A 27,968-nucleotide genomic window follows, 5' to 3' on the forward strand; every position below is an offset into this window, starting at 1 on the left:
CTGAAAATATAAAACGACAAGTGTCAGCATCACCAAATAGGCTGAGCTCTAGAAGAAAGAAGACTCATACATTGAGCTCAAAACAAGGAACACCGATGAGTTCAAAACAAGAAAGAAATCAACAGAAAGCGAAACAGTAATGAATCGAAACATAAACCAAAACAAGCAATAAATAAGCAATAAAACTCAAAGCTGCTAAAAATATCGAATCGAGCTGAAGATGAATTACCTTGGCTCTCATTGTTGGAGGGGTCTGGTTTGTTCTTCGATTTGGCTACAAAATATGATCTGAATATCTTTAATCTCTGTTTTTAGGTGAGCGAGGGATTGGAGAATGGTAGAAAAATCTTCGATAGAATTTATAGGAAGGATGCTTCTGTGTTACAGAGAAAACCCTACTTCTGTTTCAATTGGGCCGTTTCATCACGCTTAGGGCCTATTTTGTAATGTGAAATTGGGCCTTAAATGGATCCGACCCTGGCTGGTGAGTGAGGAGGGCCCATTTAATTTTATCAGTAACAAATGACAGAATAATAAATCTTTTTCAAGAAATCCTTTTCCCAGGAATAAATAAATGCATTTCCTAGAAAACAGCCAGTTTATGCATCGTTCTCTTGGTAATCTGCATGTATTTATGTGTGAAAAAAATAAATGGGTGACAACATAACGGGAACAAGAAAATTTAAACGTTTACGGTTCCTAGGAAGTTCAAAGTATTATTTCCTAGGAAACAAACCGTTTGGTGCTCTATTCTCCTTCGACTCTCACAATTTTTCTCTCTCTATATATATATGCATACTGAAAATTCTTTGAAGCACACCACACACTGTTTATCTCTCAAAGAAAATTTTCAATTCTTTTTCTTTCGAATACACACTAAACAAAACAATGGGTGGAGCTGATGATTTCTCTAGCTATGATCCTATGCCACTAGCAATTGTTCATCCCGAGAAAGATGAAGAAGAAGAAGACAGTGTAACTAGTAGTGCTCCCATAATCTCATCTTACAATGAGAAAATCCGACCTCTCCTCGATGCTGTTGACAGTCTCAGGCGACTAAATGTAATGAAAGAAGGAATTCAGCTTCCGACCATTGTCGTTGTCGACGACCAGTCAACGGGTAAATCAAGTGTGCTCGAGTCACTTGCTGGCATCAACCTTCCACGAGGACAGGGGATCTGTACCAGAGTTCCCTTAGTCATGAGGGTCCAAAATCAAGGTCCTAATGATCAACCCGTCTTCTCATTGGAATATGATGGCAAAACTGTCAATTCTAATGAATCCCTCATTGCTGAAGCCATTGCTGAAATTGCTGGTTCTGGAAAAGGCGTGTCAAACAAGCCTTTGACTTTGGTCGTAAAGAAGAAGGGTGTTCCCAACCTCACCTTGGTTGATCTCCCCGGAATTACACGAGTTGCCATTAAAGGTCAACCTGAAAACATCCATGAACAAGTAACAAACATGATCATGGAGTATATAAAGCCAGATCAAAGTATTATATTGAATGTTATAAAAGCTGGTGTTGATTTTTCAACTTGCGAGTCGATTACTCTTTCTCAGAAGGTAGACAAGACAGGACAGAGGACTCCTGCTGTTGTTACTAAGGTTGATAAGTCGCCCGAAGGGTTGCTGGAGAAAGTTACTTCTGATGATGTTAACATTGGACTTGGCTATATCTGTGTCAGAAATCGGATAGGGGATGAGTCTTATGACGAGGCAAGGAAGATAGAAGCTGGTTTGTTCGAGACTCATCCACTTCTTTCAAAGATTGACAAATCAATGGTGGGTATTCCTGTTCTAGCTCAAAAGCTGACTCAGATTCAAGCCAGCAGCATTGCTAGGAATTTGCCAGAGATAGTACGGCAAATAAATGAGAAGTTGAGTGGGAGTGTTTCTGAGTTGAACTCCTTGCCTAAAGCCATATCTTCTCATGCTGAGGCAATGACAACGTTTATGAGGGTTATTGGTTCAACGAAGGACTCGTTGAGGAAAATTCATCTCAGAGGAGAATTTGAGGAGTTCCTTGATGAAAAACAGATGCACTGTACTGCCAGGCTTGTGGAATTGCTCAATAGCTTCTCGGACGATCTCCAAAAATGTGTTGAGATTGATCCGACCAGTGATTTCTTGGTGGAAGAATTGGGAATCCTGGAGGAATCCAAATCTATCGGGTTACCAAATTTCCTGCCCAGAAATGCTTTCCTTGCCGTGCTTCAGAAGAAAGTTGACTGTATTTCTAGAATGCCTGTTGAGTTTATCGAGAAGGTGTGGGAATATATAGAAGATATTGTGATTTTTGTTATGATGCGTCATTCTGACAATTATTATCAGCTTCAGCTTTTGGGTAGGCAAGCCACCAACAATCTAATTGCCAAGATGAAAGAGCATTCTGCGAACCGTGTTACGGAAATTTTCCAAATGGAAAAACTTACAAATTACACGTGCAATCCCGAGTACATGACTGAGTGGAGCATGTTAATTGCTAAACAGGATGGTTTCGTCTACCATGTCACTAAAACTGGCAACCCTAGGATCGGTCTTGAAGGGTTTGGGGATATCGAATTGTCTCATCTCATGAAATTTACCCCTCAAGTATTAAATCAAGCTTTTGATCTAAAAATGAGAATGATAGCTTACTGGAAGATTGTGTCGAGGAGATTGGTCGATTCGATGGCTTTGCATCTACAGTTCAGTTTTGCAGAATCTTGTTGACAAGGAAATGGAAACTGGAGAAAATTATAAAATTATTATTCAACCCTAATACGTAAACAGTAAAATGATTTTTTTTTGGTAACCAAATGTACACTTCCCAGAAACGTTGAATCCGGGATAAAAAGTGTTAATTACGTGATTAGTATGAAACCGTATACACTGAATACGGGACAAGCAGACCCGGATTTACCATTCACGGGACAAGGGGAAGCTAACACGTGTCAAACATGTGTAGAGGTTAGTCCCGGGTACACTGAATACGGGACAAACCTCTACGCATGTTTGACACGTGTCAGCTTCCCCTTGTCCCGTGAATGGTAAATCCGGGACTCCTTGTCCCGTATTCAGTGTATACGGGACAAACAATTTAAAAATCCCGGCCTCTTTCTTCTTCACAGATCTGCCGAATTTCCTCCCTCACCATCTCTCAAAAATCCGTCCCAAATTTTCTCCCTCACTATTTCTTGTCCGAAAAATTTAGGAATTTGCTTTCTCTCGTATAGTATTAGAAGGAAGACATATTTTCAGGTATTTTTTCTTCAAATTTGTTCCAAATTTAACGCATGAAATAAATTTAGTAATTATTTTTCGCCGGAAATTCTTCAAATCGGAGTTTTTGGCAGCCACGATCCATTATTGTGGGGAGTTTTGTGTGATGTTGAGGTTTCGGTAGGTTATTCGGGTTTGTTTTCTTCCGTTTTGGTGGAATTTTCCTTAGAATTAAACTGTTGGGGATTTTTCGGTTCGATTTTCCTGTTCGGGTTTTCGGTTAGAGTCTTTTGGTTCGATTTTTCCGGTTCGGTATTTTGGTTCGTTTTCTTTGTTTCGGTTTCTTTGGTTCGGTTTTCTTGATTCGGTTTTTTTGGTTCGATTTTTTCTGGTTTGGTTTTTTTTGGTTCGACTTGTTCCATTTCGAATTTTCTGTTCCATATTTTTTCATTAACTGTAAGTAACTCATTTTTTTTTTTATAGGTTATGGCACAAAGATCTTCATGGATTCCTCAGGGACCTAAGGAGGGCGATCTATTGTGGTTTTAGCCGCAACATAGATCGCTGCACATTTATCCATCTTATGAGGAGTATCCTAGGCCACTAATGGTGCGGAGAGTCGACGCATTCTTTTGGGAGTGTATGCGGGACGACGTCTACCGCATACCTCGGGTGATGGAGTTTATAAGGATGATGGGTTTTGGGTTGGTTTTGAGCATAGGATTTATAGAGCATGACCATCATTTGCTAACGGCACTTGCCGAACGATGGAGGCCCGAGACTCACAGTTTCCACCTATCCGTAGGCGAGGCCACCATCACGCTTGAAGATGTTGGGGTATTGCTGGGTCTGTGCATTGATGGTTTGCCCGTTACGGGTAGAGAGTCCCATCCCGCCGACATTGACGGGTATCTCCATAGGCTGTTGGGCTTTGTCCCGGATAGGGATGGGAAGACAGCTATTCAGCTCGCTAGCATTAGGGAGCACTTGCAGAGCCATAGGGAAAGGTTAGATATTTCAGACGAGGAGGTGCTACAGAGGGCGCGAAGTCACCTCGCCTTCTTACTGGCTGGTTGCTTCTTCCCGGATAAGAGCCAAAACAAGATAGATATTTTTCTACTGCAGCTATTAGAAGATCCAAAGGCTTGCGGTCAGTTGAGTTGGGGCAGCGCTGTTCTTGCATACACATATCGCGCATTGTGCGACTCAGCCTGTTCAGGAGAGCATTCCACGAACATGTGCGGGCTACTGGTGCAGTCCTCGGCATGGTCGAGGATTCTTAAGGTGAGACCGAGATTTGGTCGAGGACATTTGGAGCCAGAGGGCTTGCCGTTTGCTGCACGGTAAGTTCACGACTCAGTTGAATTTATAACTAAATTCGTTGATTTATGGCGTATAAAATATCGTACGATGTTGCCTCGCAGGTGGACAAGACCTTTGTCCAGGACCAATGTTACGAGTCACGTCCTTCTGACTTATAGGGATCAGCTATCTTTGATGACTCCGCTGCAGGTATTTTGTCTTCTAAGTTCCCGTTGACCTTTAAATAATTTTTTGAAAAACATAAATATATTTATAACAATTAATTCGTCATTCTGTTTTAGTTCCTATGGACGCCATACGCCGACCACATGCATACTCTACCGGATGGATGCCATCAGGGTGAGCACATTTGGAGGTCCAGGACATACATCCACTACTATTACATTGTGGAGGGACACTACTCCGACAGGGTGATGCGACAGTTTGGATACCTCCAACTTATACCGGACGATCCTCTGAGTGAGACCGAGACTCAGAGATTGCACAGAATGAAGAGGTCGTCACATTACAGGAATTGGGCACGAGACCGTGCTATTTACATTCAAGAGTGGAACGATCGAGCTAACGGTGTTGTGGAGGGTGCCCATACACCTTACCCTACGGCTGTGGACGATTATATGTCTTGGTACCGGCGTAAGACCGTACAGTTTGTACAGGAACCTAGTCATCAACCACTCGATGCATGTTACCATGGCCGCACCGATTCATCGCACGCCCTGGTACGTACTAATTATTTATTATTAGTACGACATTCAGCAATCTCTATTGGAAATTATTAAATCAGAGATTATTTTCCTAGGTATTGAATTGCAGAGCGAAGAGCTAAGCCGACTTATGCATTGGACGTCGCATCTACAGGAGATGTACAACGGCAATGAGTATCTTTTCGAGCATGCGCAAAATTCTGGGAAGATATCGACCAGGATTAGGGACTTGATGTAGGCCACTGGTTTGCCGATCCATGATCCGACTGATACTGCCGACACTAGAATCGTCCACGAGGATCCCAGTCAGAGTTACGTTCCTCCACAACCAGATCACTATTGGGTCGGATCGGGAGACGGGTGTTGGGGGGCGGTAGACGAGGCAGAGGCCCCCCGCCCGAAGTACCTCCTCCTACAGCACAAGCGGGACCCTCTCGTCCCTCCTCATTCAGTTTCGGATCGTCTTGCTGGATCTGGACCCTCTCGTCCTGCTGGATCTGGTCAGCGTTCCGTAACAGACCGTCCTGCTGTATCCGATCATTCTACATCCTCCTACCGTCCACGATCAGAGATGATGCCAGAGTTTCAGCCATTGGGGAGCGATGAGTTGTTTTCATCACAAATGAACTTTAGGTTTCATGATATTATGACCTCCCAGATGTTTACTGCCGATGAATTGGCGGATGCAACTTCACCATTCCAGCAGTTAGCAAATCCGGTCGCGTGGCTGTAAATCCTACCGGTCCTGCACATCTTGTAGAGTATAGCTTCGACAGTCTTTGGTCTGGTGTACTGTAGCAACAACAGCCGACCACGAACGACACTCCTAGTCACTCACATTCTGCAGATGTTCAAATGGGCTTAGGCATCGGGTCCAGTTCTCAGGGCGTTCACTCACAAACTGGAGATGATCACGAACCAGCTGTACAGGAGACGAAGTTGCAGCGACAGGATCACATAGGTCGTGGTCAGATGAAGAGGAGGGACAATTGGTTCTACTGATAAGGTCGTCATTCGTAATTTTGCGAGTATGTTGTATATATATGTAGTTGTTAGGAATAATACTTTATTCATATTTTTCAATAACTGGTAACTTGATAAAAAATAAATAAATTATTAATCATCATACTCATTATCATCACCATCATTGTCATCGTCGTCGTCATCATCATCATCGTCATCGTCCGCATCCTCATCCTCGTCCTAATCATCTTCATGAGATTCATCCTCACTATCATCATCATCGTAGTCGCCATCTTCATAATCATTATCGTACTCGTCATCATCGAGAGGCGCATTTCCATGAAGTCCTATGGATCGTGCAACATGTTCAACGACAATCTATCCGCAAGTGAATGAGTGAACGGGCATTTCCTCCTATCGTGATCTCTGCCGTTGCAATTGCTACACCCTCATGGTCTTTGATCGGTTTTGTTCGCATAGTCCCTCCGCCCCTTAGTCGTCTGTTAATTCGTTTGCGATCCCGATCGGTATGATGAACCATCCAACTGTCATCCAGTAGGAGCAAAAAATCGGGTTCGAGCCAGTTAGTCGGCAGAGGGTGAAACACACCACTGAACTGTTATCCCCAACCATCCCTTGTATGGCAACGATGAACCAGATCTAGACGACGAACATTGAGTTCCTTCGCAACGGTCATTACATGAGAATAAGGAATCCTGTAGGTGTCCCAATGTAAACATGTGCATGAACCCATGTCAAATTGGACAGTGTTTACATGGCCCGGAACTCCGAGACGCAACGGCGGAGATCTGACACTGAACGTACGCCCAGGAGCATTTGGATATAACGAGACTTCGTACCGTCTGGCGCGCATCTTGTTGTCATCGAATGTCTCAGACGGTTTCGGTGCTAGAGCAGATCTATACCTATTTATTTTTGCTAGCTCGTCTGTAAAAATCGCCATAGCTTTTGCATGAGTGGCCTGGAAAACGCCCTTATCGGCAAGAAGCGATCGCCTCTAAGAACGTTATTGTAACTCTCCGCGTCGTTGGAAGTAGTTATGCCCCATATGTAGAATCCGTCTAGGAACAATGTCCACTTCTCTAGAGGAATACGTTGCAGATATGTAGCTGCATGCTAACTCGTTTCTATAAGATCTGTCCATGCCTTCATATATTTAGCCTCATCCAACTCGGTACACACGTCCCAACATAACCCATATATTCCTTTCTTCTTCGGGACGCTTGCCATCATATTGGCACGAACGTGCTCCATGCAGAACCTGTGCAGGGGTAATGTTTAAGTGATGGATTAATTTAAATTTAAAAATACAATTAAAGTGCTGTAATCATCACCTGTGAACTCCCCAGTTTGGAAATTTTCTATCCATCTTCACGACAGCAGAAAGGATGCCCGAATGACGATCAGATATGATGCAAGTGAACGTATCTTGTAGAACGTATTTTTTCAGGTATTTCTAGAACCAATACTAGCTGTGGTTCGACTCCACGTCTATGATGACATATGCGACTGACACGACTCTGTGGTTAGCATTCTTCACAATCGCTACGATCGCCTTACCCTTGTACGCCCCTCGGAGATGCGTTGCGTCAACGGTAACTACAGGGTGACTGTGTTGAAATGTGCGTTTCGTCGCACCAAAATGCCAAAATACGTACCTGAATAAATAACCAAAATCAGTAAATTTCCTTTTTAAAGTACCGCGCACAGTAAACATTTGTCCATACCTGAAAACCTTCCTCCGGCTATGTACAACCCCGTCCTCCTTCCTGAACTTCCACTGCACTTTCATCCCATCGTTGCAGTGTTCAAGAGCTCGCATGTAACTGGGCAGTTGGAGAAAATTTATCTCTCAATCTCCATATAACTGGTTCAGTGCCACTCGCTTACTGTCCCAAGTTTTTTTCCTCCCTATTTTACAGCCGAATGCTGCTTCGCATTCTTCAACAATGGACTTGATTGGGTAATTTGGACGGTCGCGAATCTTACCAATTATGACGTGGGCAACATGATTTTGCAAAATATTTCGATCCTCCCGCTCGTTGTTTGCTCCGTCACAATTATGCCCATCACACTAGACTGTCATTTGCCACGTGCGATATTCGCTCTTAAATGAAGCACGGATCTTCCAGTTGCATACAATACCGTTAAACGACTTCTTAGTACGTCTGTTTGGACAATTTATGCATTTTGTCACCCATCTCGTCTGATCTGACACTGTAGTGCGATACTCTGCTCCCCGCCTAGTTGACCATATGGCTATCGCACCCTGAAGCTCTTCCTTGTTCGAAAAATGCGTTCCCAGTTTTATGGTGCTAGGGTCATCATTGTATAACTCTGGACGAGTAGGTATGCGGCGGTTTGTTACCTCATCGGGTCCATCCATATTGCTGAACACATGATATTCTCTTGCGTTAGGAACAATGTAATCCTCGTCGGGGGGGCCGTATTCCCGCCGTCCGCGAGGCCTACTACTCGACTCTCTCCCGGCATTGAATCCTGGTGTTCGACCCGAATTATGAATCGGATGGTAGCTTATGAACAAGTCACGACTCCAAGAATGATGATGATACATCAATGATAATGTAGCATCATCATTGATGACGATACATTGTTTTTCACCGTTATCAATGGTGTATACGTAGATTAGCCTCAATTGTACCGCTTCTCTTTCAATGCCAGCATAAATGCACATTACTTGGGAAAAATCATCATAACTCAACTTATCTTCGATCAAAGACGTTGCGTCGGGAACACTACCTACAACGATCTTCCCATCAACATATTGTACAGAACTCCTCCAATATATATTTAAATATGAAGACATATTTAATAAAATTTAAAAATTAGTACGAAGAAAAAATTAGGATTTTAAAAAATATTAAGAATGATTGTGAAAATGATGAAGAAAGATTGTGAAAATGTGTATTGTGCCGTGAGCCATTTTATAGGCAAAAAAATGAACCGGATACATCATTTATGGGACAAAGGCAGTCCCGGATTTACAATTTTCGGATCAAGTATTAACCGGATATATCATTTCCGAGACAAAGGCAGTCCCGGATTTACCATTTTCGGAAGCCCGGGTACACCATTTCCAGCCAAAGCTTTACCCGGGTACTCCAAATCCGGGACAAAGAAATAGTTACACCCGGGTACCCCAAATCCGGGACAAATAAAAAGTTATACCCGGGTACCCCAAATCCGGGAAAAGAAAAGGTTATACCCGGGTACCCCAAATCCGGGTGAAGCGTTAATTAATTATGATTAGTAATCCAGGATATACGATTTCCGGGAGTAGTAAACCGTGTCCACCTCCTAGGGCTCGGTTATACAAAAATATCGTGCCCATGGAAACTGAGGTGGTGAATGAGTTGATGGATCCACGTGGAGGTGGAATTGAAAAGATGACGGAGACGTCTCCTTCCGTGACTGTCAAACGTGAGAAGCTGAGCCGCAGCATCAATCTTCTGAGGAAATCTAAGGCTGTGGTGGCCAAAATTATCGACAGTTTCTATGTTTCCACCGATTGATGCTTTTGGAGTTGTTGTTTCCTTTAATTTCTATTTTTTTGCTTATGTCTGCTTTGAAGTTGTGTTTCCTTTACTGTAGTGCTTTATTTTCTTGAGTCGGTTTCTATGTTGCCTTATCTCATGTTTAATCTAATAAGATTAGTAATGCCTCATGTTAGTGTTTATACTTATTTCTCCTTTCGAACATGTGACTTGATATTTCATTAAGAGAGTGATGAACAAAGAACCCTACGATGACTTCTCTCAATTGGGAATTTTGACTTTGATAAAAATTCGAAAGCACAAAAACGGTGTTTTGAAATTGCATGTTTCAGGACTTTATTTATTTTGTACATATAGGTCCTTAAATATTATCTATTTACATTTTTTACTTTACCTCTTGAGCAAGTCTGCTCAACCTTAAGCTTGTGTATAAGTTAATTGCAGATCTATATAGCCTTTTTAAGGAGAGTTTTTCTTTTTTCTTTTCTTTTCAAAAGGAGTTTATACGTAATATAAAGATCAACTTCTAATGTCATTTGAAAATTTTAACATCCATGTAATTAAAGCTATTATTGGACAGATTAGTTGAGTGGTTCAACATATAAATTCTTTATATGTCAAGGAGATGGAAAAATGAAGAGAAGATGATGCTGCTACGTAGTTTGACTGGAAATATTGATGTATATTAAATTAGATAGACATAATATGTGGTGCTTTTGTAAAAGCGGACAGAAATAAGGAGATCGAGTTCACATAACTCGATCTTGGTTCATAATGCGTGATTAGGGTGTAATTAGTGAAGTAAAATCGAGTTTTGTGTAGCCGAATTTCATGATTAGGACATCATTACCCCATAATATGATTAAACCCCATAATAAGTGATTAAACTTTACAAAATCGGTTACACAGAATACGATTTTGCTTTTGTAAAACTCGAGTACACATAAATCGATTTTGTCATTTTTTGGTCAAACTCGAGTACACAGAACCCGACTTTGGCATGTGATAAGTCAGTCAAACACTTGTCACCCGATGGTGACATGCATGGATTGCCTTTGGATAAATCTCACACAATGTCGTAGACAAGGAACTCGAACATGCAGAAGTTCGTAGACAAGAAACTTGAATTTCTTATGCCATAAACACCTGTCAACAACAGCGGACATGCATGGATTTCGTTTGGATAAATCTTACCCATCTCTCTCACATTCTATAACTCTCACAACACAAGTCTCTCTCAGTGTATCATTTTTCAAGTCTCTCCGTTTATCATTCTCTTAAACTTTAAAATTCTCTCAAAAATTCTTTCCATCTATCACTCTAAAAAATTTCTACGTCCCAAAACTATCTCCCTTTCAAAATCTTTTCAGTCTAAATCAAAATCGGTAGTAACAATCTGCGAAAACTCTCTTCTATACTCACAAAATTTTCTCCGTCTCAAAACTCACCGAAATTCAACTTTCTTCGATTGTTCGTTCATCCCGTTTCACGATAATTAAGGTATGATTTTTTTTCCTTCTATATTCTTATTAAGGTATTTAAGATAAGAAATGAAATTAATTTAGTTTTCATAAATTTTTTACTGATGATTTGGTTCGATATTTTTGTATTATATTTCTATTAATGAGAATTTTGTATATGTAGTAATTTGACTAAATCATGTTATGACCGTAATATTGATTGTTAGGAGTATTTAATTAATTGATACATTACATATTGTTTATGGAATTTTGTTTCGTTAAATTCTAAATCTGTAACGAAAGGACTTGTTATATTTTTTAAATGCCTTATGTCAATAGTCCTAATTTATTATTTTGTTGTATTTCATAGATATAATAAGTAATATTTATTCGTGTTTAGGTTATGGAGGCGTCTACGTCTGGTGGATCCCAGATAGTGAATCGTCATCATGGATCACTATAGGAGCTTGCCTTTCGCCGCTGCCATCCGTGTATACAAATTGGAGATACAACTGCACCAACTCTTCCATACGAATACCCACATTATTATACATTAATTCTAAAAATTCATCATAACTCATGATACGATCAATTAAACATTGTGAGTCGGCAATACCGTTGCACACTAATTTATTATCCACCACAAGTAAAGAATTCCTCCAATACAAATTCAAATAGAAAAAAGACATATCGTAGACGAGTTATTGGATGAAGAGACGCTTAAAAAAAGAATGAACTGATATCATCTGTTAAAAAAAATGCGTTTAAAAAAACTGGATGTAGAAAAATTTGTTTGTGCTGAAACGTTCTTATAGCAATATTATATACAACTAAAATTTAGCAACGAAAATTCAAATTCCACAATTCACATTCAACGAACATTCAGCTCGTAATCAGGTGTCTATCTAACTTTTTTTTTTCACCGAATCATGCTAATTTTGAAAATAAATCGAGTTCATAGAACTCGACTTTGTTAATTTTTAACCAAAATCGAGTTTTGTGATTTCGATTCTATTATTTTCTAAGCAAAATCGAGTACGGTGTTTTCGGTTTTGTTAATTTTTGCAAAGTCGTGTTCTATGATTTCGACTTTGTTAATTTTATGCAAAGTCGGTTTCTGTGCTTCCGAATTTGATTATCTAATATTAAACCGAGATCGAGTTTTCTGAACACGAACATAATCACAATTAAGCTTCTCTGAACTCGATATCTCTATTTCTGTCCATGATTCCACTTCAACCCACAAGACTGTAGCGCGTTCAGATAAATATAATCAAAACAATTTGTGAAGAGCGATTTTTGCTGCAGTGAACAGAGGAGATTGCTACATTCATCCTGTGGAAATGAAAGTAATAAATCATTGATAATATCTTCCATCTATACTTTCCAATGCTGCACAAATAAACATATCAAATTCTTCATTGTTTAAAGCCTTTGAAGCGGTACATATGAAACTCTCTTTAAGAGATTGCTACATTCACCCTCATTTTTGTATTCAACAAAATAGGAACAAAATCTTAACAATACTTAGAACATCATAGGAAACAAACCATGAATTTATAATTTCTGTTAGTGTCTGTTATATAATATTATTACTTGCTTTTTTTTTTTTTTTTTGATGATCGATATTATTACTGTAGTTAGGAATACTATAACAACTTTTAATTAGATAAAACAGAGAAAATGGAGACTTGGCTCACAAAGTTCACGATGCAATTCTTATACTTCATTACATAAGGATACATGTCTCCACTGGAGATAACAAAAAACATCCTTACATTACATTAGACACTAGATACCATTCAGATCGAAACAGAAGTTAAAATAGCCTAGACCAGACCACAGAAACAAATTAAGAGTACTACAACGAAACAGAACAAGAACACTTTGAAATTCATCAAGCAGTTGTAACATAGAAGTTGTCCATGATCTTGGCAACCACTGCCTTAGATTTCCTGAGCAGATTGATACTACAGCTCAACTTCTCTCGCTTTCCAGCCACAGAAGGAGACTCCTCCAACAATCTTTCAAGTCCACCACCATGTGGATCCATCAACTCATTCACAATCTCAGCTTCCATTTCCTTGTCCACGAGATTCTGCAGACTAAACTGCAAATGTAGTGCCATTGAATCGACCAACCTCCTCAGAACTATCTTCCAATAAGCAATCATCCTCATCTTCAAGTCGAATGCTTGATTCAGAGACTGAGTGCTAAACTTACTCAAATGAGATGTTTCAAATTTCGCATCCATAAAACCTCCGAGGCCGATCTCGAAGGTCTGATGTTCCTTGACGTTTTCTAAGAATGTGTCCCATTTAGACATGAGTTTGGTCCATTCAGACATATAATCAGGACTACTAGTGTAATCTGTGAGTTTCTCCATTTGGACAATCTCCATAACACGATTGACGGAGTGCTCTTTCATTTTGGCGCTAAAATTATTTGTAGCTCGCCTAGCCGACAGCTGAAGCTGGTGGTAATTGCTGGAATGGTGCATCAGAACTGTTATCACTATCACCTCAATGTAATCCCACACCTTCTCGATGAACTCAACAGGCATTCTAGAGATCTTGTCAACTCTCTTCTGAAGTACAGTTAGGAAAGCGTTACGAGGCAGGAAATTCGGTAACCCAATGGATTTGGATTCCTCCAGAATTTCCAATTCTTCAACTAAGAAATCTCCCGAGTCATTCTCTTCACAATTCCGGAGCTCCACCGAGAAACTATTCAGCATTTCAACCAGTCTGGCAGTACAGTGCATCTTCTTATTGTCAGGGTACTCCTCGAATTCACCGGCAAGAAGAATTTTCCTCAAGGAGTCCTTTGTCGAACCAATTACCCTCATGAAAGTCGTCATAACTTCAGCAGATGAAGACAAGACTCTTGGCATATTGTTGAACTCGGAGACACTCGCATTCAACTTGTCATTAATCTGCCTCACAATATCCGGCATGTTTCTAGCAATACTGTTGGCTTGAATCTGAGTCAGTTTTTGGGCTAAAACAGGAATACCCACAATTGACTTGTCAATCTTTGAGAGCAAAGGATGAGTCTCGAAAATTTCAGCTTCTTCTTTCCTTGCCTCGTCATAAGACTCGTCCCCGATTCTATTCCTGACACATACATAGCCTAAGCCAATGTTGACATCATCGGAAGTAACTTTCTCCAACAAGCCTTCTGGTGACTTGTCCACCTTAGTAACCACAGCGAGAGTCCTTTGTCCAGTCCTGTCCACCTTCTGCGACAGAGTAATTGACTCACAAGTCGAAAAGTCAACACTGGCAGATATAACATTCAGTATGATACTTTGCTCAGGCTTGATGTACTCCATGATCATGTTAGTTATCTGCTCGTGAATATTTTCCGGCTGGCCTTGAACCGGAACTCGAGTAATTCCAGGGAGATCGACCATGGTGAGATCAGGAACGCCCTTCTTCTTGACAACCAACGTAAGAGGCTTGTTGGATATACCTTTACCCGTGCCAGCAATTTCTCCGGTGGCAGCAACAATGGCTTCAGCGATATGAGCTTCATCGGAATGGACAATTTTGCCATTACATTCCAACGAGAATTCCGGTTTATCATAAGGCCCTTGATTTTGTAGCCTCATAATCAGAGGAACTCTCGTGCAGATTCCTTGTCCACGTGGAAGGGTGATTCCAGCAAGAGATTCTAGAACACTAGATTTGCCAGAAGACTGGTCTCCGACAACCACAATTGTTGGAAGTTGAATCCCTTCTTTCATAATGTTGAGACGCCTGAGGCTGTCGACAGCGTCGAGAAGAGGTCGGATTTTCTCGTTGTAGGATGAGATTATGGGGGCGCTAATGGCAGTGTTAGACATGTCTTGTTCGTCTTCCTCGGGAGGAAAAACTGATAGTGGCTTAGCATCAAAGTTGACGATGCTGCTACTGGAATTGCTCGAGAATTCCTCAGCTGGACCCATAATTTTCATTCGTATACAAAGAAAGAAAATGACAATTTGCTTTTGAAAATGTGGAGAGTGAGAGATGGAAGATGTAGAGTAAATTATAAAGGTAAACTTTTTAAAACCAATGTGAACGTTTTGGAACGGAATGAGGCGGAGGTGGACATGCGTAGTCCGACCGGTTTTCTATAGCCGGTCGGACTGATTAATTAGCATTAATCACTCTACAAACGGTTTTGTCATGGCCGGTCAAAGGGCTTTGCCATAACCGGCTTTGCCGTGGCCGGTCTTAGTGTACAACCGGCTTTGTCATGACCGGTCAAAGGGCTTTGCTATAACCGGCTTTGTCGTGGCCGGTCTTAGTGTACAACCGGCTTTGCCATGGCCGGTCAAAGGCTGCCACACTACTCCCCCATTGCATGCTTGACACGTGTAGACGGAAGAGAAAATCTGCCAGTTGTACATATTCTTCTTCTCCATCCGTCTCTCATCTCCATCTCTCTCATTTCTCTCATTCTTCTTCTTCATACTCTCTCATTTCTCTCGATCTTTTTTTTTACCTCTCTAAAATTTTATCATTCTTATTATTTTGAAGTGAAAAGGAAGCCAAATACTAAGGAGTGTTTCGACGAATTTGTTCTATGGACGTTATTCCGACGTTTAAGGTATTTTTCTCTTTTTATATTTAAATTTCGTTGCAATTTAAAGTATTTATGCAATGTAATCATGTAATGTTTAAATGACCCAACAATATTTGACAAGCTTTTTATTTCCTCCACCCGTAACAAAATTAATAATTTTTAATTATTATAAATTTTAACCACTTGATAAAAATAAATTAATGTTTTCTTTAAAAGAAGTTAAAAATAAAAAATAATGTAGGTTAAAAAAAATAGATTAGTTTTTTCATAAAGATGATAAAAAACTACCTAAATTTAATTTCTTAATAAAAAATTATTAAATAAAATTTATTACATATAATTAAGATTTGAATGTATATTTTTTTTTGTTAAATAATTTATTTGTATAAATCTTTTAAAAATTTAAAATTTATTAAATTTTAATAAGATGATCTGTAAAAAAAATTTAATGATAATGTAATATATTTTTAAATCAAATCATTTTATTAAAATCAATGAAATAGGAAACTCATGATTTAATTTGTGTAGCATATCATTCGTTAGATTATTTTAGTGGGTTCAAATTGTATGATGATAAATTATTGGATTAAAAAACTATTGACGTGGAAACTCGCGTACGATTTTTAAGGTGATTCATTTTAGATGACTAATTTTATTTTTTATTTCTTTACAGATTATGGTGGCGAGATCTTCCTGGATTGCGCAGGGTCCTACCGTGGGGGATCTACTGTGGTTTCAGCCGCAGCACAGATCGCGTGACATATATTCGTCCGGGGAGGACGTTGACAGTGCAATGAGGCTGAGGAGAGCTGACGCTTTCTTCTGGGAGTGTATGCGGGATGACCAGTATACACTACTAGAGGTCATGTATTACATAGAGATGATGGGTTTCGGTTTGGTCGCAAAGATAGGATATATGGAGTACGACCATCATCTCCTGACCGCACTTGCCGAGCGATGGAGGCCCGAGACCCATACCTTCCATCTATCCGTCGGTGAGGCCTCCATCACCCTACAGGACGTCGAGGTGTTGCTTGGACTGCGGGTCGACGGTGCGCCCGTTACTGGTACAGAGGCGTACCCCGAGGACATCGACGGGTATCTATTTAGAATGTTGGGCTTTGTGCCGGAGAAGACTTCGAAGACCGGCATCAAACTTTCAGCATTAAGGATTACCTGCAGCGACATCGCGGGCATGTAGATATCACTCAGGTGGAGGCGCTGCAGAGGGCGCGATGCCACCTCGCTTTCCTGCTTGCTGGTTGCTTCTTCCCCGATCACAGCCATAATAAGATCGATTTATTCACACTGCGCCTCCTAGAAGACCCAGAGGCATGCAGTTGTTACAGCTGGGGCAGCGTCGTGCTGTCCTACACATATCGCGCACTGTGCGATTCGGCCCGCTCCGGAGAGCAGAATTCTCACATGTGCGGGCTACTCGTCCAGTCATGGGCATGGACGAGGATTTTTAAGGTGAGGCCAAGGTTTCGTCGAGGGCCTGAGCTGCCGGAGGACTCCCCACTTGCTGCAAAGTTAGTTCGCGTACATATAAATTATAACTAAATTCATGAATTATTTGTTTCTGCGATCATACGTTTTCTAGGCAGATTGCTTTACTTCTAATTGATGCAGGTGGACGAGACCTCTGACCAGGACGACCATTACAAGCCACTCCCTCGTGGCGTACAGAGATCAGTTGTCGCTCCTGACTCCATCCCAGGTATTTTAAAGTTTTTAGATTATTATTTTTTGACATATTAATTTATTTTTAACAATTATTTTCCTCATTTCGTTTCAGTTCCTATGGACACCGTACACCGAGCAGCTGCTCGGTCTACCGAATGGATGCCGTGAGGGCGAGGACATTTGGATGTCGAGGACATACCTCCACTATTTCTATGTAGTGGAGGGACACTATCCCGACAGGGTGATGCGGCAGTTTGGGTGCCTGCAACATGTACCACAGGAACCTCTAGATCAGACGGGTACTGACAGGTTGCACCAGACGAAGAGGTCGTCCCACGCTGTGGACTGGGCACGTGTTCATGACTGGCACGTCCGTCATTGGCTCCGACGGGAGGAGCATGTCGTTGATGGTCCGCCGACGTTTAACCCGACAACGGTAGACCTATATGGACAGTGGTACATGGACAGGACCGTCCGGTTCGTTCAGCAACCCGGTCGGGAGCCATCCAGAGGGGGTTACCATGGCCACACGGATTCGGTGAATGCCCTGGTGTGTAATAATTATTCCTATTTACGTGATGTGATGTCTTATTTATTAATTCACTGTCTGTGTAATGTCGTATTCATTTGCAGAGCCACGGGTTGAGCCGACTAATGTATGAGGCCAAAAATCTTGAGGAGGCGTTGAGTTCCGACGAATATCACCGTGACTGTCATCGCGGTTTCGTGAAGTTATCGTCCGGGCTCCGTAATCTGATGGAGGCGGTCGGTGTGCTGATATTGGAGGAGACCGCCGTAGCTAGTCAGGACGTCGTGCAAGTCGATCCCACACAGGGTTACTCCGCCCCACCGCGGAGATCATTGCTGCAAAGGATCGGTAGTCGTGTGATGGGTAGCGGCAGACAACGCAGACAGCGAGCACCTGAGGTACCTCTGCCTCCGCCTGCAGCTTCTCGCCATTCCGTTTCTGATTTTAGGCCTGGTCCCTCTCGTCCCGTTGGATCTTCTCATCACAGTGGTTCGTCCGGACGTACCACATCATCTCACTGTGGAGGTGGTCATCAGCAAGTGCCTAAGGCAGCGCCATGTAACGTGGACGATGTACAGCCGGGATGGACAAGCGGCTTTACGGATTTACTGACCACCACGGAATTATCTACCGAGGACTTGAACTGTATGTTCGTTGCCTGGAACTCCAAAACGCAAAGGCGGAGATCTGACGTTGAACGTCCGACCGGGAGCATTTGGATATAACGAGACATCATACCGTCTTGAATTCAATTTGTGATCCTCAAACAACACCATCGGTTTTGGTGCAAGCACAAATCTGTATCTATATATCTTCGACATTTCGTCAACAAATATCGCCATCACTTTCGCGTGCGTTGCCTGAACGAACGCCCTAATCGGCAAGAAGCGGTCGCCTCTGAGAACGTTATTGTAACTCTTCACGTCGTTGGAGGTGGTTGTTCCCCATCGGTAGAATCCGTTGACGATCAATGTCCACTTCTCTAAGGGAATACCCTGTAGATACGTCGCTGCAGCCTGACTCGATTTCTATGAGATCTGCCCATGCCTGCGTATACTTAGCCTCGTCCAACTCGGTACCGACTGTCCAAGATAAGGCATATAAACCTGCCTTCTTCGGGACGTTTGACAGCATATTAGCACGAATGTGCTCCATACAATATCTATTCGGAAGCAATAATTAATTCAATGATTAATTTCAACTTGAAATTACAATTTAAGTGTTGTGAGCGGTCACCTGTGAACACCCCAGTTTGGAAATTTGGTATCGAGCTTCGCAATAGCCGATAGGATGCCCGAATTACGATCGGAGATGATGCAGGTGAACGTATCCCGTAGAACGTAAAGTTTCAGGTATTTTAAGAACCAATACCAACTGTGGTTCGACTCCTCGTCTATGATCGCATATGCGACTGGCACGACTCTGTCGTTGGCAGTCTTTACGACCGCTACAATCGCCTTACCCTTGTACGCCCCACGAAGATGTGTTGCGTCGACGGTAACTACGGGGTGGCTGTGTCGAAAAGTGAGTCTCGTGGCTCCGAAATGCCAAAATACGTATCTGAATAAATAACAATAATCAGTATACGGTGTAAAATTCCTACTACTATGCTCGGCGAAGTTGTGTTCGTACCTGAAAATCTTCCTCCTACTATGCACAATCCCGTCCTCCTTCTTGAACTTCCACTGCACTGTAGTCACATCGCTATCATTCTCAAGAGCTCGCATGTAGCCGGGTAGTTGGCGGAAATTTGTCTCCCAGTCTCCGTACAACTGGTTCATCGCCACTCGCTTGCCGTCCCAAGCTTTTTTCCTCCCAATTTTACAGCCAAATGCTGCTTCACAGTCTTCAACTATGGCCTTGATCGAGTAATTTGGTTTGTCGCGAATCTTTCCCATTATGATGTGGGCAACGTGAGCTTGCGAAATATTCCTGTCCTCACGTTCGTTCTCCGCACCATCGCAATTGTGCCTGTCACACCAGATAGTAATTTCCCACGTGCGATATTCGCTCCTGAACAAAGCCCGGATCTTCCATTCGTATATAATATCGTCATGCGGCTTCTTAGTACGTTTGTTCGGACGATTAACGCATTCTGCAGCCCAAGTTACCTTGTCTGACTTCGTCGTGCGAAATTCTCTTCCCCTCCTGGTTGACCAGATCGCTATCGCACCATTAAGCTCGTCCTTGTTAGAGAAATGCATTCCCAGCTTTATATTATTAGGATCCCCATTGTATAATTTTGGAGCACCAGGAATGCGGCGATTTGTTACCTCATTAGGCCCATCCATGTTCCTGAACACATGATAGTCTCTTACCGGTGGGACAATGTAATCCTCGTCCGATGAGGCGTCTCCTTGTCTTTCTCGAGAGCTACTAATACCCTCTCCATCGCGAGAGGATCCAGCGGGACGACAGTGTGCATCCCTAAAATCCGATACAGAATAACGAGCGGCTGCAGCCGGATGAGGAGGTACAACAGGCGGAGGGGGTGCAACCCTAAAATCCGATACAGAATGATGAGCGGCTGCAGCCGGAGGATGAGGTACAACAGGCGGAGGTACCTCGGGTGATTGCTGTCTGCGTCGTCCGCCGCTACCCAATACCCGACTTCTGAGCCTCTGCAGTAGTGATCTCCGCTGGGGGGCAGCGTAACCCTGGGTGGGTTCGACATGCACGACGTCCTGGCTAGCGTCAGCAGTATCCTCCCTGAAATTCTGTAAACAATCGCGATGTATACTGCTACCCTCTCCCGCGTTATTGAATCTTGATGTCCGGAAAGAATTCTGAAGCGGAATGTAGCTTATAAACAAGTCACGACTCCAAGAATGGTGTTGATACAATAATGACAGCGTAGCATCATCATTGATTACGATACATTGGTTTACATTGTTATCTACCGCGTATACATAAATAAGATTTAATTGTACCTGTTCTCTTGGAATTCCGGCATAGTCGCACATTACTTGAGAAAAATCATCGTAAGTCAAAATACGATCGATGAAATACGTTGCATCGGGAAGACTACCCACCACGATCTTGCCTTCCACTAATTGTACAGAACTCTTCCAATATAAATTTAAATAGGATGACATATTTATTGAAAAAATTAAATGAAATTTAATAAATATTAAAAATAAATTGAAAGAATAAATTTTTAGATTATTGACGAGAGACGAAGAAGTGTTGCGGAATTGAGAAATGAGCGCGAGTATTTGTAGTACCGATAAAGTGTAGAACCAAGCCGGTGAAAGCTAAGACCGGCTTTGCCGTGGCCGGTCGTACAAAGCCCCGGCTAAGACCGGCTTTCCCGTGGCCGGTCAAAGCTAAGACCGGCTTTGCCGTGGCCGGTCGTACAAAGCCCGATTTTCCCAAAGCCGATCAAAGCTAAGACCGGCTTTGCCGTAGCCGGTTCATGGGTATTTTAAAATGTTAATTACGGTGATTAGTAAGATCGGTCTTCGAAAAACCGGTCCGACTACAGCGTATTCACCTTCTTACTTTACTGTACACAAAGTACTGTACCCGGAAAATGTAATTGATCGCTTCTACCTTTTAGTATGGTTATATAAGCATCGGTCACATTGCAGCTACTGTTTGAAAGGAAGAGTAATAATTAATGTATTTGAGGGACTTCTGTATAAAGAATGGAACAAGCAACTTGGCATGAAAAGCCATTTTGTCACTTTTTATGTATACTATATATCAAATCGAATAGTTTTGACACGTGTGAAAAGTGAGAAAAGACCATGATCGTTTCACATAACTAGAGTCATTTTCTAACTTAGTATTTGGGTTAGAGGGTAAAAGTTGAACTACAAGTTTGTTTGATTTTTTTAATTAAAGTTTACAATTCCATTGATATTTAGAAAATTGAGTACAAGAGATTACAAAGACGAGTTAGCTAAATCTAAACTAAGTTATTTATCTAAATAAGAGTTATGTAGACTAAATCCATATGATAATAGTAAACCACAATTCTATCTAGATAAATTCAATTAAAAAAAAATGCGTCCAATAAAATCGAAACAAAAAGAAACAGAGAATCCAAATCAATTAAGAGACAACTATCATATGGACTCAGACAATTTCGCATATTAAAAACAATACTAAACAATCTATAATCTCTAATTGAAAAAATGATGACATCAAATTACAGAACTCCTATATCAAAAATCAAATTGTCAGGAGGGGTGAAATATGCCTAACACACGTAGAAATAAGAGTTAGGAGGAGTATTATCTATTGTGATTATTTTTTCTCAGGTTTGTCTTGGATGGATGGTAAAGATTGTACAAGTAATGATGATTGAATTGATCGTGTACCATTGCATGCTGCGGCCTATAGTCTTGTATATTCAGCCGTACACCTTGAGTGACAAGTTATCGGAAGCTGTGAGCTTTGCTTTTTGAAATTACTTTTTGATTAAAAAAAAAATCTCTCTAGGAAAATCCACCTTTGAGATTTTATTTTTATTTTTGAAAGTAAATCCACCTTTAAGATTTTTTTTTGAAGTTTGCATCTTAGAAGGATTGATATAGTGAAAATATGCAAAGTGCAACCTAATTTGTAAGAAAAAAACTACCAAGCTTGTAGCAATTAGGAAATTCTCTTGACAACCTTTTTTTCCATTTACATTGATCTATTCTGGCTCTCAATCTCATATTTACGAGTTCAAAAACATTCGTCACTTTAACAAAAGAACCATTCCTATTGATTCGAATTCATTTTGTATTACTAACTCCACCACCACCACAATTTCGGCCAAAGTAATTTCATCAATCCCATGAATACATGGTTAGATGCAACCTAATTTTGTTAGAAATAATACCAAATTTAGGAAGTTCACTTTAATAGTACCTTCTCTATTTACATTGGCTCATCTCGTATTTAACCATTTAAGAGATCTAAATCTTTGTCACTTTAACACCAATACCTTTTGAATATGTTTTGTATTACTAATAAATCCTCCATTATCTTAGCCAAAGTAATTTCATCAATCCTATACCAGGAGCTTTCTTGCATTCCAATTGGATCAATCACTAACCTTAAGTTGGTCCTGTTGAGAAAGACGAACAGAGGCTGTACGAACTATATCAGCCAAATCTTCATCCAACACAGAAAGAGCACCAGAGTCCCGTAGTTGGCCAAATAAAGGGGCCATGTAAGTTGCAACTACTTCAACCAAATCCCACTTAGAGTGATTAGCAGCTATCTGAATTATATCGACACACAATTGCTTGGAAGAATCCAGACAGGTCAAGATCACTCTATGGCATGCATCATGAACTTCATCTATAAATCAGTACTCAGAAAGCCGAGATAGTTCTACTTATGGTTTCAGCTGAGACAGCATTTCGTCAGTATTCATATTCTCCCACAAACATCCAGAAGGCAGACTTGGCAGCTTGTTGGCATAGAACCATTGCACCAGTTTCTCCATTGCTTCCCAACTAAAAGGAACCTTTATAGTTTGTGAACAGCTGTAATGCAAACACATGTAAACTTTAAGTAGAAACGAAAAGATGCACCATATAATTAAAGGCACAATTGATGTAAATTTTGAAGCCCATAATTGTACAAACTACAAACCAGAAATATGTTTCTCACAAACTACTTTCAAAATTTTCCTATTTAATATCAATATTAGTAATCTTTCAAAGTTTAATTGGAGAACAAACATGCTTTTTCCTTGTTCAACATTATCCAAAGATATAGGAAAACACATCTTTCTACAATTATGATGCCTTAGATGCAATCTAGGATACATTATCCAAAGATATATATACTCAAAGAAATTAGGTACCTCTCTTCCATTACTGAATCAAACAAAGCTCGCATATAATCACAACTCGACCATAGGATAACCCTGTGAACGTGCATGTGGGGCAGCGATATAGAACAAATACTGCAAGTCCAGGGCATTGGTCCACCTCCTTTAGCTTCTAGGATAACATCACTGAAACAGAAATAAACTCGATGTGATCCAGACCTCAGACAAATATGCAATGTACTCAATATTGAAAGAAAGGGTGTCCAAGAGCTTGGACTTCAAGGTCTTAAACTTTCTCCATGACAGAAACGACGGAGGGGCAAGTAAAAACAGGAGTCAACACATGCAAAGTCATCTCAAGAAGTAGTTGGCTATGAAGCATCATTGTGAACAACACAACAGGAAAGAAAAGAAACTAGAGATCTAGAACTCTGCTTGATATCAAATTTGGTTAAATAGTTTAGGAAAGCATACCAAAAAGGACAACAGGAGGAACCAAGGGCAAGGGCAAAATCAGAACTAGTGATAGGAGTGCCCCAATTTGGATGTTTTCTACAAAGCATTTCTGATAGACAATGCAAATTGCAGCGTTTAGCAAGTACTTTTAACTTCTTCGCGAATTCTTCTCCTGCGTGAAGATGTCCCCAATATACAAATTCTAATATCTTCATCAAAGCTTCGCTATCGACTTGAGGAGATAAACGGACTGTTTTTGGAAACCTTCCAGCTGTTAGGGTTGAGGCATCTAATGAATCATCTGATATCTGTTCATTTAGCATGAAGTGTTGGGAAGGTAGTAATGACGGACATCTAACTGAAATCACCACACCATGAGCACCTAAAGAACTCCCATCAGGGTGAATGAATTGTAAATCCACATGTTTCTTCTCATCAAGTGCTTTCCCAATCTTATTGGAATGTTCATTAGGAAAACCATAAAATCCAAAATAACTAAGAATGTAAACAGCGTACCACTTTGGCCAGGCAGCTGAGGTTTTAATGTATATCTCTTGACATGTACTGACTAAATCGGCCTCAGAACAATTTAGCTCACCGGAAATTATGTCTAAGTTATTCTTCATGGAACTGCAATGGTGTAACAACTCTGATAGACCCCATAAACCGTAAAGCAAGAGGATATCGTTTGCCATCCCACTCTTCTGTAAGAACCCAGCAACAAGTCCTTTCAGCTGATGTATCATGCAAATGAGCAGCAAAGCCGAGTCTCCTAAAACAGTCATCAAAACTTAAACACCATCTCACAAAAGCCAATAACTTCTTTATCCCTCTACATGCAAGTATATGCATTTTGCATTGCTGCAACCCTGAGAAGCATGTCAAACCCATGATGTAGATCATTATTTTACTTCTTCTATCTGTCATTTGCCCAGATGACGCAAGATTTACAATGCGCAGTGAGCGCTGTATAAACTCCTCGAAGTTTGATTCTAGAATATGGAATAATATCGATCTGGACTTCGAAGAAATATAATTGCATGGAGAATAAATCATCAACATAACTGCCCTTGATGCAGATTCACTATCATTCTGATGTATTTGTTGTACGCTACGAATTGTATCCACAAAGCGCAAGCTATCCAAGGGAGGGAAAAAAAAAGTCAATTAAAAGGGACGTGAGCATGTGAGCTGACATGCAAGGAAAACTAGTTAAAATATGATTGGCCATAGACAAATATAAAAGTTAAGACAAAAGAGACTGGTAAAAAGTATAACCATAACATTCAAAATCAAATTTGATATAAAATAGTTAGAACACTACCATGCGCACGTGATTAGAACGCTGACATGCATATCATGTCCACTGATACTGAGGTCCACCTTTTCCCCACAATGTGTGGCTAACCATCCGAGAATATCCCAGATGTATGGCCTTAAATGAAGGAGAAGACTGGAATTTAAAACCTCCTGAGCCATAGACATTAGTACATCACAAGATGAATTTTGAGTTAGTTGTGGAGTATAATTTCCCCCAACATGAGCAAGGAGGACATTGCCAATGCCTTTCTTCCAAAAGTACAAGGTGATGCTCCCCTTTCCAGCGGGTAATCAGAGCCAAACGGAATGCCTCCTCCAGTAAATGCATGTGATCAGATGGAAGTTTTCCAAGATGAAAATCACACCCAGTCATTCCACAGATTATGGCTTCAACAAGAGACTCACAACAACAATTCATCACCTCTGAAAGCATGTTTTCATCCCTCTGGCCAATGAAATTAACAACAAGTACAAAATAAGCATCTCATTCATATGTTGTGTGCTGCAGAACAAGGGTAGATTCAGTACCAAAATTACCCGAGTGGAAATTGGTTGTGAGCGACCCGTGCAATGAACCATATATTGCAAAATACCATCATCTTCTACCAACTCCTTAGCCGCATTACCACATAGTGCTGAAACAAAGACAGTTAGACAGTTAATTATAAGGCACCGATTTGTTGAACTACTGCTGGTAACTAGAAGTTAACAATTTTTAATGTTTATTACCTAATGCTGAATAAATCTTCAAAACTGCTGAATTTCCAGACAACTCAGGCTTAGTACGGACAGACTCTAGAAAACTCATCACGACAGCATCACTCCAAACATAATATCTAGATGCAGGCTGTTGCCACAAAATTCTGGATAATAGGAAAGCCATCTCAACGAAATATTCAATAGGTAGATTACCACTGGAAAAGTTCTTTACATTCCTAACTATGGATGTTACAGTATCTGTTTCTTTCAGTATCTCCCAAACCTCTTTCTCCTTCTTTGTACCTAGATTTGAAAGAATCATATGCAAAGAGGTCGCACATGTACTAGAAACATCTAACTGAGGGGAAGATAACAACGAAGGCAAAGGATGAACAAGATCTGACACATAGGGTTGCAATACAGAATTGGGCATCCGATTGATCAACTTTACCACGGCATCTGCTGCTATGCTTACATTTGATACATTTTTATCTTGAAGAATCCACACCAATGCCTTAACAATATCAGCGACAGACACCTAAAAAGGTAAGACATGGTTAAATTGTCTTTCTAGAGAGAGAGAGAGAGGAAGAAGAAGAAGAAGAACATAAAACAACTAAAATACATGCCATCTGAATTACACAGAACACATGCAATACCGACTAATATCAAGTTGTTTACATCAATATATGCATATAGCCAATGCTATCTTGCTGTATAACCCATTGTGGTACTTAGCTCAATATTTTCATCAGGGTCTCTCATGTTCAGGAAGTACTGTTGAGAATAAATCAGATGGAAAATACACAAAAGCTTCAAAGAGAAAAGACTGATCAAGTCCCAAGGTATGGCCGGCCAGACTTTTGTTCTTTTCTATTTCCATTCCTTTATTCATTCACTTTTTTAATTTTCACCACACTGAATTCTAAGTTTCTATTGTAATTTTATCACCATGCTGTATTACTCACTGACAACAGATTTCTTTTCCAAATTCTACTTCATTGCAATACAGTCACAAGCAAATACATAGAAGACATAGAAGACAGAATGCATTCCCAAGAAATGATTTGTGTTGCTCCGCTGTTAACCAACTCGCAATTTTCCCATTGTGAAGTAATTATATTCGTCAATCAATACCAGGGCATCCACATGGAGCACTGAGCATAAAAATGTTGCATCAACAGTTACTTTCATAGAACAGCATTCAAATACAAAGGGATCCTACCTTCACAAGAGAATGACGTGAAGTATCTCTGGAAATGCAATCAAGAAATGCAGCAATAGAACGAACTACGTGCCTTTGTATCTCTATATCGGTACACTTCCATTTCCATTCTTTCTGGTCATGAAACCTGTCAATTCAGAAACCGACCATGTAATTGTTATTTTTCTCAAAAATAATTATAGAACAAAGCCACGCAACGAGCTTACAAAATACACAGTCAAATAGTCTTACATTCGAGAGAACTCGATTTCAAGTATATTATCCAATACCAATCAGTTAGCTTGTGGACGATAAACAAATTAAGAAATACCCGTACAACGAAAGAGAGAGAGAGTGAGGGATGGAATTGAAGTCAACCTGGAACCGAGGTTTAGGAAATGGTACATACGTTGATGGAGAGTATATATTTGGGCAGAGTTTGATAGAGTACCGACTTTGTTGTTGCTCTTCGCTCCTCTCTGTTTAGACGATGTCATGATATTGACTTTTCAGATTGCTCTTTAGTGCTTCAATCTTCTTCT

General features: G+C 40.7%; 1 protein-coding gene and 2 pseudogenes across 1 annotated transcript; 1 reads left to right on the plus strand and 2 right to left on the minus strand.

The window, feature by feature from the left end:
- The first annotated feature begins 888 nt into the window (after positions 1-888).
- On the plus strand, positions 889-9,745 carry LOC139884457 (dynamin-related protein 4C-like; annotated as a pseudogene).
- Positions 9,746-13,084: 3,339 nt separating this feature from the next.
- LOC139884458 (dynamin-related protein 4C-like) lies at positions 13,085-15,136 on the minus strand. The gene has a single exon (XM_071868488.1). It carries the CDS (start codon positions 15,134-15,136, stop codon positions 13,085-13,087), a length of 2,052 nt encoding a protein of 683 aa, XP_071724589.1.
- Positions 15,137-18,880: 3,744 nt separating this feature from the next.
- Positions 18,881-27,923, minus strand: LOC139884459 (BTB/POZ domain-containing protein At1g04390-like; annotated as a pseudogene).
- Positions 27,924-27,968: the final 45 nt, after the last annotated feature.

This window comes from Rutidosis leptorrhynchoides, unplaced genomic scaffold (assembly GCF_046630445.1).
Source record: "Rutidosis leptorrhynchoides isolate AG116_Rl617_1_P2 unplaced genomic scaffold, CSIRO_AGI_Rlap_v1 contig555, whole genome shotgun sequence".
NCBI lineage: Eukaryota > Viridiplantae > Streptophyta > Magnoliopsida > Asterales > Asteraceae > Rutidosis > Rutidosis leptorrhynchoides.